General features: G+C 34.6%; 1 protein-coding gene across 1 annotated transcript in view; it reads left to right on the forward strand.

The window, feature by feature from the left end:
- ANAPC1 (anaphase promoting complex subunit 1) overlaps positions 1-12,599 on the forward strand; it is a 149,460-nt gene that overhangs the window by 28,898 nt on the left and 107,963 nt on the right. The window contains exons 14-17 of the mRNA XM_036750871.1: positions 5,521-5,655; positions 6,395-6,535; positions 7,235-7,295; positions 10,720-10,907. Of these exons, the coding sequence (XP_036606766.1) occupies positions 5,521-5,655; positions 6,395-6,535; positions 7,235-7,295; positions 10,720-10,907 (525 nt within the window). The remainder of the gene's footprint in view (positions 1-5,520; positions 5,656-6,394; positions 6,536-7,234; positions 7,296-10,719; positions 10,908-12,599) is intronic.

Raw genomic sequence — 12,599 nt, forward strand, 5'->3', positions numbered from 1 at the left:
GGACAAATTCTCAACTCCACTGATAGTGCAGTAGTGTACTTGTCTTTCCACAACCTCTTGAACCTTCACCTATATTTTTTCATTTTTGTTAATTTTGTGGGTGTAAGGTGAAAATCAGACTTGTTTTGGTTTTTATTTCTCTTACTATTAATTATTTGGAATGTTCTTTCAAATAATAATAGTTATAAGTTCTTATTTTGAGAACTGTTTATTCATATTCTTTGACCACTTATTCAGTCAGTAAATGTTAAGCACCTACTGTGTGGCAGGGACTGTGCTAAGTGATGGGAATTCTAAAAGAAGAATAAAACAGTCCTTGCCTTCAAGGAACTCACAATCTAATGGAGGAGACAACGTGCAAAAAAAGTCTACAAAGCAAACTATGTATTGAATAAATAAGAAATGAGTAACAGAGGGAAGGCACTAGAATAAGAGGAGTTGGGAAAGGCTTCTCTTAAAAAAAAAATGAAATTTTAGTTGGGACTTAAAGGAAGCCAGGTAAGTTAGTAGGTGGAATTGAGGAGGAATAATGTTCCAGGCATGGGGGAAAATAAGAGAAAATGCCCAGAGGTTGAGGTGGAGTGTCTTGTCTGTGGGCTAGCCAGGAGGCCAGTGTCACTGGATTGTGGAGTATGTGTCGTGGAGTAAGTTTCAGGAAGACTGGAAAAATAGGATGGGGCTAGGTTTTGAATGCTAAACAGTATTTTGTATTTGATCCTAGAAGTGATAGGGAACAACTAGAAGTTATTGAATAGGGGAGTGACATGGTAGGACCTGTGCTCTAAGAAAATTACTTTAGTGGCTGAGTGGATGATGGACTGGAGTGGAGAGAGACTTGAGGCAAGCACTCAATGTCAAACTATTCCAAAAGTCTTGGAATGAGATGTTGAGGGCCTGCAAGAGTAGTGGCAGTGTCAGGAGAGAAGGAGACACATTTGAGGGATATTACAAAGGTGGAATTGACAGGCTTTAAGTAACAGATTGGATATGGGTGATGAGAGATGATGAGGAGTTGAGGATGATTCCTTGGTTGTGAGCCTGAGAGACTGGGAGAATGGCTTTACTGTCCAATAAGCAAGGTAGAAAGGGAGGAGGTTTTGGGGGAAAGATACTGAGTTCTGTTTTGAATGTGTTTAGGTTAAGATGGGTGAGGAACCTGTGGCTTCGAGGCCACATGTGGCCCTCTAGGTCCTGAAGTGTTGTCCTTTGAATCCAAAATTCACAGAACAAATCCCCTTAATAAAAGGATTTGTTCTGTAAAACTTGGACTCAAAAAGCCACACTTGAGGACCTAGAAGGCCACAGGTTCCCCACCCTTGGTTTAAGATGTCTTCTGGACATCCAGTTTGAGATGTCTCAAGCAGTTGACTGGAGGTCAAAAGAGGGTTTGGGGCGGAATAGGTTGATTTGAGAATCATCAGTCCTGAGATGGTAATGAAATCCATGGGAACTGATGAGATCACCAGGTGAAGTATTACAGACAGAGAAAAGAAGAGGTAACACACAGACCTCTAAGGTATTCCCGTGCTTAGAAGGCATGATCTCAAACAGGATCTAGCAAAGGAGACTGAGAAGGAACTGTCAGGAAGGAAGAGAACCAGGAGAGAGTGATGTCCCAAAAACATAGAGGAAAGAGAGGATCAAGGAAGAGAGAGTGATGAGTACTGTCATGGGCTGCAGATTGAAGGTTGAAAATAGGCCTTTGGATATGGCAATTAAGAGAACAATGGTAACTTTGGTAATGGTAATCTGTTTAACTATTCCTGAAAGTGATGGGTTATCTCCTTTGTTTCCAGCTTTTTGCTATTGTACTGCTATAAATGTTTTGGTGTATGGAGCCTTCCTTTTTGTCATTTATTTTTGAGATATACATTTAGCAGTGGAATGTCTGAATCAAAGGATATAGAAATTTTATTCACTTTATTTGAATGATTCCAAATTAGTTTTCAGAATGGTGGTACCAATCCACAGCTCCTCATACAGTGCATTAGGGTTTCACATGCCCTCCACATTGACTCTTCCCATCTTTTCTCATCACTGACTTGTTAGGTATAAAGTAAAATCCCAGGGTTGTTTTGATTTGCCTTTCTCTTGTTATTTCATGTCGTTGTTTGTAGTTGGCAATTCTTTGAGAATTGTTTATATCCTTTTGCTATTTTTCTTTGAAAATGGTCTTTGGTCTTAGATATTTCTGTTATCTGTATATCTGGGATAGCAAACTTTTATCAAAGACATTGATACACATGTTTTCCCATTTGACCATTTCTTTCCTAGATGTATTAATTTTGTTTGTGCAAAAGCATTTCAATTTCACATAATCAAAATTATCCATTTTATCTTTTGTAATTGCCTCTAGCTTCTAGTTTAAGAATTCATCCTTCATCCATAACTGAAAGGTATCTGATTTAGTTCTCTTCTAAATTTTTTTTATGGTATGATCGTTAATTAGATAAGGTATCCATTTGAGGTTATTGTGCTTTACATTTAATTTATGTCAAACTGTTTTCCAGTTTTTCCAGCTATCAATTCTTGTCAAATAAGGAGTACTTTCCTTTGTAATTTATGGTTTGGAGTTTATCAAACATTGAGTTATCAAATTCAGTTATTTCTTATTCTTCGTTGTCTATTCCATTGATGTACATTTCTATTTTTTAACCAGTTCCAAGTAATTTTGGTGGCTACTTCTATATAATATAGGTCTGGAGATGTTCCATTCCTAGTTTTTCACTGCTTCCCTTGGGAAGGCTTCTGGTATTTTCTGATATTTCATGTAATGCTGGTTTACAGTTTTAGACAATTTTAAAAATTATTATGTTAAATATCCTATGCCTATGCTTTGTACGGGTTTTAACATAAATGAATGTTGTACTTTGTCAGAGGCTTTCTTCATTTATTCTTCTGAATCTTTTTTTTTTTTTTTTTTGGGCAGAGGAGGGCATTTTATTACGCTCCTTGAGAGAGTGGGTGTAGTGCTCACGGGAACACTCACCAATTTCTGAATCTTTTTAAAAATCTCTTCTTTTTTCCTTTATTAATCCCTTTATGTTCTAGAATCTTGTCAGAAATTGAAATCAAGCTTACTGGCATATAGTTTGCAGAGCCTCTTCTTTTCGTATTTTGAAAATACGATATTACATTTTCCCTTTTTAGTCCTACAATAACTTCCCCCATTCCATGAGAGAGATCTTTTAAAGATGGATAGTAATTCAACAGTTGTATCTGCTGTCTACTCTGCTCTAGATTGTAGTTTAATTAAGCCCATTGACTTAAATATCTCCTTATTTATCTTGAATTTAATTTTTCTTAGTCATTTTCTGCTTTGTCTTTTCCAGCCCAACAATAATATCCTTTGCAGAGAAAACAAGCAAAATAAGTGTTGATTAGTTCTGCCTTTGCTCTGTCATCCATTCCTGTCTCAAGCTGTGGACTCATTTCTTTTCTTCTTTTTTTTTCCCAACACGGCTCCAGAACCTCTTTTATTGTCCCTGACATTTCTTCTTAATTACATCCATTGCAAGTTTTAGTGCTCCTGACTGTGTTGCAATGGACTGTGCTGTGCTTTTGTATGCATCTTTTATTGTCTACCTTTGCTTCTGTCTTCTATGCATTTCTTTTTATAATCCCTAATGGAATACCTAATTTTATAATAACTAATATAATAGAAATAATAAAGTATTTCCAATAATAAGTTAGTATAGGATGTCCCTGTGCTGCCAGCTCATCATTCCCTTTAGATAGTTGTCCTCCTTTGCTTGATTGGAATTGTCTTTGTGTCTTTAGAATGCTTCTTGACAACTTTATGTCCTTCCCAGTTTTGACTTCTCTTACAGAATATAGGCCATGCCTTCCTTCCTATCCTTTCTCTGAACCCATTGAAATCTGTCCCAAAATCTAGCATGCACGCTAGACTGTGCCCCCCTTTCTCTTTCTTTTCTATTCAAAAATAATAAGATACTCACTTTTTCCCAGAAGTCTTAGAATTGCTACTTTAACAACCATATCTTCTTTATTATTGAGAATCAGATTCTCTGGTTTTGGTTTTTACTTCACCTTTTCAAGAGTGGAAATTAGGGGCGGCTAGGTGGCACAGTGAGTAGAGCACCGGCCCTGGAGTCAGGAGGACCTGAGTTCAAATCCGGCCTCAGACACTTGACATTTGTACTAGCTGTGTGACCTTGGGCAAGTCACTTAAACCCCAATTGCCCTGCCAAAAAGCAAAAAAAAAAAAAAAAAAAGAATGGAAATTATCAGACAAGCCAAGAAGTTTTCTGTTCTGCTTTTGGCAGAAGAGCTTTAGATAACATCCACTTGATTCAAGACCTTTATCCTTACACTGTCATGCTCCATGAGAGTCATGTAATTTGTTTTCTAAAGTCATTGTATATATATATATATATTTTTGACATTGTGGTCTGTAGTTTACTCCTGTCACAACACTAGATCTGTTTCTGCCCGTGATGATCTTCATCTACATCTTTTCCACCATGCTTCTGCTCTTTGGTGCCTAGACTTTTCATATAAGTATATGTCCCCAAACCCCCTCATCATTTTACTTTTTTTTTTTTCTTAAAAAGGTACACGTTTACAAAGTAACATTTCAGTCAAAAGTACCATTTCTTGTTCTTAGGCTTTGTATCATAATGTTAATTCTGCTGTGGCGCAGAGTATTGTCCTTTTGCATTACAGGTTATAACCCACAAAGAAATAAGGTATTACTTTTTATAGATTTCATGAGAAAAGAGACTACCAACTTGAGCAAGGGACAAAATAAAATAAACTGCTGGGATTTGCATGGTATTACAAAATTTATTTTGTTATTTTTAGCTTTCTGTGCTATATAGTGAAAACAATTGCTACTCAAATAGCTAAGAGGACCCAAAATAATTTTCTAATGCCATAGGATCCCTTTGTTACATAATTTAAAAAACGTTCTTATTGAAATCTTTCCACCAGTGACTTATTTTTTTGTAATAGGAACCCTGGAATCTAAAGGACTTTGCCATTTAGCCCCAAACTCTGGAAAATTTTATCAAACTCAAGAGGCTTCATGTGGAGGCTGTAGTACCCGAGGTCCAGCTTAGCCATGTTGGAAAAATTCATCACCAGCAAGCTAACTGGCCACCAAGTAATGAAATTTTTGGCCACAGCAACTTGTAAAACTATCTTCTATGGAGGGATTTTGATCTGTATCAATGAAGAGAGTACTCTTATATTAATGGAATCGTAGCTCTTTTGAAGAACTGGTAGACCAAGAAATGATCAGTATCATATTAAGAAGGGTTAACATTTTTATATCCTTACCCTCTTTTGGCTTCTGACTATTGAGCATTAACAATTTAACATTGTAAACTCAGATTAGCATTCTTATTTTAAGTGGTTCATTTTATCTTTAATGACTATTCTACAGTTTAGGATGATAAAGTTGTATGTCTTACATTCATAAGTAATTATAATTATATGGCATTATCATATATCATCAAAGTCAATATTTTTCCCCCTTCTCTTATTTATTTACAAAAGGTAGGGAAAGTTTTCATTCCTGGACTGCCAGTTCCTTCCCTGACAATGTCAAATACAATGCCAAGACCTAGCACTCCCCTGGACAGCGTTAGTACTCCTAAGCCTCTAAGCAAACCACTTGGTTCCTTGGATGAGGTAAGAAATATATTCTGAAATGTTCAAAATCACCTATATATTTAAAGCTTCTGTTAGCCATCTAATTTTTTGAATTGTTGCATTTTTCTAATAGTGAAAAAAATCTAGAATAAAAATGCAGGAGTTGAGCTAATATATATCCCTACTGGAATTAAGACAAAGTTTATATTTGGATAATCTCAGCTTGTAAAGCACTGAGTTAGAAGATTTGTTCTGTTTCTCTTTTAAAAGTTAGTCCTTGAATAGATTCATAGTTGGAGGTTTTAATGGCATTTTCTTTAGTCTCCTATAAAAATATAATTGCCCACTACACTGAAGAAAAATAAAAGCCTTTGAGTTAAAACATCCCATACATAGAAATGGTCACCTGTATATTCAGCCAAGCAACAAAGCACCCATGAGTGGGGACCAGGTATTTCCCTGCCATTTTGGTGATGCCTTTTTCTGTGGTTGCCTTGAATATGCTACATTGAACTTGTGAGCAGGTCTTGGAGTCCAGGCACCATTTATAACATTAAATCGTAAGATGTGATACAAGTTCTAAACAACTAATTTAAAATCATCTCTTGGAATTCAAACTATTTGTAAGTTGCAGTTTTCTTACATACATAAATTTTCTGATTCTAGATTTAAGCCTTACTTGGACTTACAAAAATTTAGTGTGTGTAGGGGAATTATTAGCTTTTTATACTGATTTCATTCCACGGAATTGATTTTTTTTCCTTTTCTCTTCCTATAGGTAGTACTTCTGTCGCCAGTTCCAGAGCTGAGGGATTCTTCAAAACTGCATGATTCGCCTTATATCGATGACTGTACTTTTCAGCAACTTGGAAGTTACATTCACTCTGTTAGAGATCCTGTCCACAACCGAGTAACACTTGTAAGTATGTATTCTATGATTAGAAATCCTGAAAAAAGAAATATAGCCATGATTTCAAATTTGACAGGATAAACTTTGAATTTGAAGAAGAAATTTTTCTCTGTTGTTATACCTTCTTCACCTGTTTAAATTCCTTGTATCACTCAGCATTGTTTTGTTTTAAATTTCTATAAAGATCTTTCAGCTTAGATTTTAAGGAGGTTATATTGCCAAGAGTTTATTAAGAAATTTTTTTTGGAATTAGGTTGTAATTATGCCTTGCAAATTTTTCCCTCTTTTTATTAGAGCATTCATCACAGTTAAGGATTTGGGAGTCTAGTGATTACTATTTTAAGGATCATTACTGCTCTTTTGTATACTTTGATCCCAAAATCTTGTTAGTATTTATGCAAGTGGACTTAATACTATGTAGAAAATGGGCATGTTTACAGACCTTTAAAACTAAAATATTGTTTTTTAGAATAACATCCTAATAGTTTTTCAGTGTTTTGACAGGTTTATAAAGGCTCTTACTTAAACAGTGCCTTGCAAAAGCATAGGCAATTAATATTTAGTTTGTATTGGAATGATTTGAAAATGTTTATAAATAGAAGTGTATATTTATAGGATTGTATGTTTTTAAATAAGAGTGTGTAAATAGGAATGTATCATAAATAGGAATATTTGCTTCCTAATAATTTTTTCCATTCACTTTACTAGGAGCTCAGTAATGGTTCAATGGTTAGGATCACCATTCCTGAAATTGCCACCTCAGAATTAGGTATGATTGAAAATTAACTTAAGACTCATGCATCTATTCTATTTGGTTTGTTGTATTTATAATTTGGAGCAATAGCTACAATATTAATATTCCTGTAATTTACATCAGCATTTTGGAAATTTGAAGATCCATTCTCAAAACTATTTTGAGCAAGTTCTTTTTGCAGTGTGGTTAGAGTAAGTTTTGGGTGTTAGTCTGAGTTTTAAAAAACTTTTGAAATGTAACAGGCCCAGGGGTCACATTTCAATGTTGCTTTTAAATTATGTCAATTTCTTTTTAGCTATTTTTAAAAATAAATTTTTATTTATATCTTTATTTTTATGTCACCTACATGTCCCAGTTTCCTTCCCCTCAAAGTTCCATCCTTATAACAAAGAGTAAAAAAGAGGGGGGGAAAATCAGCAAAAGTAAACAATGTATTGGAAAAGACTGATATTATATGCACTATAATAACACAGTAAAGAAGCAGGGAGAAATGTCTTCTTCTAGTTCTTTTTTGGAGCCAGTCTTGATCATTTCAATTTCCCAACATCCGGTTCCCATTTGTTTGTTGTTCTTTCCCATTTACATCGTTGTAATCATTGTCTATATTTTTCCCCTGGTCCTACTTGCTTTATTTTTAAATAGTTCATATATCTTCCCATGCTTCTTTGTGTTCATATTATTAATCATTTCTTACAGTACAATAATATTCCTTCTCATTCATGTATCACAACATGTTTGGCCATTTAGAACATTACATGGCAAGATGTGGTCTAAGTTTCAAACAACTAATTTAAAATCATTTGGAATTCAGGCTATTTAGCCATTTCCCAGTTGATGCACATTTATTTTGCTTATAGTTCTTTGTTATTACAAGAAATGCTGCTATAAATATTTTGCTCTATATGAGATGTTGCTTTTTTTTTGTTACTGACTTGTATGTATGCATGGTAGTGAAATCACTGGGTCATAGGGTCTGGGCATTTTAGTCGCACTCTTAGCATAATTCCATATAGCTTTCCAGGATGATTGTACAGGTTCTCAGTTTCATTAATAGTGCATTGCTGTGCCTGTTTTCTACAGCAGTTCCAACATGAATTCTTTCCATCTTTTGTCATCTTTGCTAATTTTGTAGTTATGAGATGATGTCTCAAAGTTTTTCATTTGTATTTCTCTTATTGCTAGTGATTTGGCACATTCTTGTGGTTGTTAATAATTTTTCAGTCCTTCTTTTGAGAGCTACTTGTTCCTATCTTTGACCATTTATTTAATCATGCTAATTTCATGTATGTAACTATTTTTCTCTAGGGGAAGCAGTTAAAGTAAGAACCAATTTGAAGTTGTCCTGGCACTGTATAAATTATTTTTTACGAAGGAATGCCCTATTAACAATTAAAAAAAATCTAAGTAAAGAAGTAGCTCTTTCAACATAATTAAACGTATCTGTTTACGAGTCATGATAAACAATAATAGTTGATATTTATATAGTGCTTTGGGATATGTATATAGAGCAATTTACACAATCCCTATTAGGCCTATTAGTGCCTATTAGGCACTATAGGCATTATTAGCCCCTTTATATAGATTAACGAACTAAGAGTTAGAGAAGTTATAAGGTGTAAATGACATGTTTGTGATTGACATGGCTAGCAGGTATCAGAGAGTCTTCTTGACTCTTACGTCCTGCACTCTGTCCAACATGCCATTGCTAAGTTGTGAAAACTATCAGATGTTAGGGTTTTTTTCAACCTATAATTTTTTAACTTCTGTGATCATCTACCTGTGGAAGAGTTACAGTCTCCGACAAATGCAGGGAGTACTTGGTAAAATAGTTTATTGTTTGAAACATGGAAAGGATTTACTGATAAAAAAAAATGTATCTTTTGAAACATTAAAAGGATTCACTTGTCGTAATTATTCACTTGTCAAGATTAGCCAGAGGAATTTTAAGTGAGTCATCTGATTCTGTTAATATTGTCATTCAGTTGTAGTTTTGAAAATACTAAGTGGAGAAGACTTGTAAGACCTAGGGCACAATCTGGCAATGTAAACAAAATTCTCAGTAGAAAAAGTTAGCTTAAAAGTGTAAATTAAGAGGAAACTGCATGTGTAGTGTGGTAAAAATAATGAAACTGAGTAATTTTGTGATCTAAAGCATTTCTTATCTTGAGGGATTAGTGAATCATGTGATTCCTTGAATTTGGTGTAGAGAATAGAATAATTCTTCATTTAAAAACTTTTCCTTCCTCTGATGTATTATGTGATAGTCTGTCTTGATACATTAATGTTTCTTTTATCTGCCAGCTGTTTATTGAGAATAGGTTAGGGAAATAAGGGCCTCTGTGTAAACATAGGTGTAATAGAGGCATGCACTAAAGAGCAAGTGTTCAACCAGTAGTTTGTCAGGTCCTCATTTCACAGAACAACAGCATGCCATCTAGCCTAGACTAACTGAATTCTGCTTATGCTTATTTTATACCTGTTTGTAATAAGCTTTGTTATCAGATTTCTCAACCCAAAGCAAATTAGAAGGTAGTCTTTGTGGAGGAAGGCATACTGATTCCAGGAAGTAACATTGAAGGAGTGGAGTATCTGCAAGATTAAAACAATTTAGCAGTCTAATGCCATTTACTTTAGGGTCAGAAAGTTCTGCATGCTTCAGTAACCTCTGAAGATATAAGCCGCTAGGTGGCATAAGTGCCTGGATCAGAAGGCTGTACCTGGAGTTAAAGAAGCCCTAGTTAAAATCCTGCTGCTCAGATCCTTACTAGCTCTGTACTTTTTTATAGTGTCTTAAGATCTGCAAAGCACTTTACCAGTGTTATTTCATTTGATCCTCACAACAGCTTTGTGGAGTAGGTACTATCCCCATTTTACACATGAAGAAACTGAGGCAGAGAGAGGTTCAGTGACTTACCCAGAGTCCCACATCTAGGTTTTTTTGACTTGTAAGTCTAGTGGTGTCTCTACCACCAGGATGCCTCTTACTACGAGTATGAGAATAGCACCTACCTCACCAGGTTATTGTGAGGCTCAAATGAGATAACCTGCTTTGCAAACCTGAAAACACCGTATGAATGCTAGCTATTATGACTACTTTATGGCATTGTGCAGTATTTAATGACAGGTTTCAAGCAGAAGTTTGTTAATTATCTGTCACTTAATGAAGAGAGAATACCTGAATGGAGGGAGGAGTGTGTGGACAATGACCTTTAGTGTTGTTAAAAAATTTAGGTGAGAGAAGACCCCACTTTTAAATCACTTTTTTCCATCCCGTAGGTGACTTTGAGATCATTAAGTTGGTGATTTTTCATTTTGTTGTTTTTTTCAAACAATACCTACCTACTTTTTGACATCTTATGCCTTTTAATAGTGAACCTTTTTGAGGAGGGAAAATTGTGTGCTTAGAAAATATACTAAAACTAACCTTTGTTTCTAATAGTAAAAAAGTGTTTACAAGCTGTCAAGTCTATACTACCCAAAGAGATAGCTGTGCAGATGCTTGTCAAATGGTACAATGTTCACAATGCTCCAGGAGGACCCAGTTATCATTCAGAATGGAATTTATTCATAACTTGTCTCATGAATATGATGGGCTATAACACAGACCGCTTGGCATGGATCCGTAATGTAAGTTAAGTTCTTTTTTTTCCTGTGTTCTTATGTTTGTATCAGCATAATGTTTGCATAGTTAATAGTACCACAGTATTCAGAGCATAGTCAGGTAAATTAAATGATAAATCTACTTTATCCAAAATAATCAAATGCATGAGTAAAATTTGTTATTGCTTGTGTTTATATATTTTGTACCTGAGTTACTTAGGGCAAAGTTAACTTGAAAATCTAAAATCATACCCTATATTTGCATAACACTTTTTCTTTTTTTAAAAAAAATTAATAATTATAAATATTTATTACAAGTGTAAAACAATTTAATGATTTTACAAAGATCACTTTTACCCTTTCTAAGCATATTTACATATGATGTTATTTTATGCTTATGACATTCCTTACAAGATGAGCCAGTTGTTAGTCTCATTAACATGAGAGAAAACCAGGGTGTCAAGAGATTATATTCTTTGTCCAGGATCAAACAACTAGTTTGTATTCCAAATGAGCCTAGAACCATTTTCTTCCGATTCCTATCTCACTGATCTTTTTCATTAGACCAGTATTCCCAATCTGTCTTTATACATTTAGATGTACCTAGGAGGCCTCTGGTTTGTGAGAACCATATCATTCCCTTCCATTCCCACCAAAAAAAAAGAGAAAAACTTTTATTGATACAAAATGAATAAATACCTCTAGACCCCCTGCATTTTAGGTAATCCTAAACTCATTTACATATGTTGGAAAGAAAAAAAGGAGTCCGTCTGTAAGGACATTTATCTTTCACAAACATTTCTTTAAATGACAAATCCCATTTGTCATCTAGGGGATACAGCTTTACTTGACAGTAAGCCTAGTCTTTAGCAGTGTTAAAAGTCAAAGTTCACCCCTCCTTTCCTCTTTTTTACATCTTTGCTTTCTTTCTTTTCTCCTTATCTTTCTCAGTTCTGTCCTTTTTTTCCTTCCCTTTTCCTTTCTCCCTTACCTTAACTAAGAATATGCTTTTAAAAGCACTCTTTCCTGCCACTTTTCCCACAAGCATACACAATCCAGTTTTTGGTTTTGGAGTTCTGTTTATAATATGACACAAAAAGAAAAGGTTAAAGAAAGAGTACATTCAGTTATATAGCCTTGAGCTATTTAAAGTACAGCACAACCAATTATTAAATATCCATGAAGCGTCTTTTGTGTGACAGGCTCTGTGCTAAGGCTTAGTACATGTTTGTTGATTGACTAATGGTTATAAGAATAAGTTCACATGACTATGTTACTGGGTTACTTTTGTGAGCTATATTTTTAAAAGTTCTTATTCTTTGAGAAGAAATCTTATTGGGAAAATAAGAACAGTTTTACCTAACGACTTATTCAAAACTATATATATTTCTTCTACATAAATATTCCATTCTTTTGAAATATGAAAACAAGCTGCCTTAGATAACTCCCTTTTAGCTTTTTAAATTGTTATGTGCTATTCAATTATGATAACTTGCTGATAAGTATACATCTCACTGTATTCCATCCTATGGCAGAGAACCAAAGTTTGTAAGAGAAAGTATTAATGATCATGCCTTTTCTCTCTTTTCTCATCATCAGGAGTTGAGAACCCACTTTTCCTTGCATCACTCTTCAGTGAGAAGGAAAGCTTTCTGACATGTCTATTATGTAAGACTCCCAAGGAAAGAAGAATTTAGTTTTTTGGGTGGAATTATTTTA

This window comes from Trichosurus vulpecula, chromosome 3, assembly GCF_011100635.1.
Source record: "Trichosurus vulpecula isolate mTriVul1 chromosome 3, mTriVul1.pri, whole genome shotgun sequence".
In the NCBI taxonomy this organism is placed as follows: Eukaryota; Metazoa; Chordata; class Mammalia; order Diprotodontia; family Phalangeridae; genus Trichosurus; species Trichosurus vulpecula.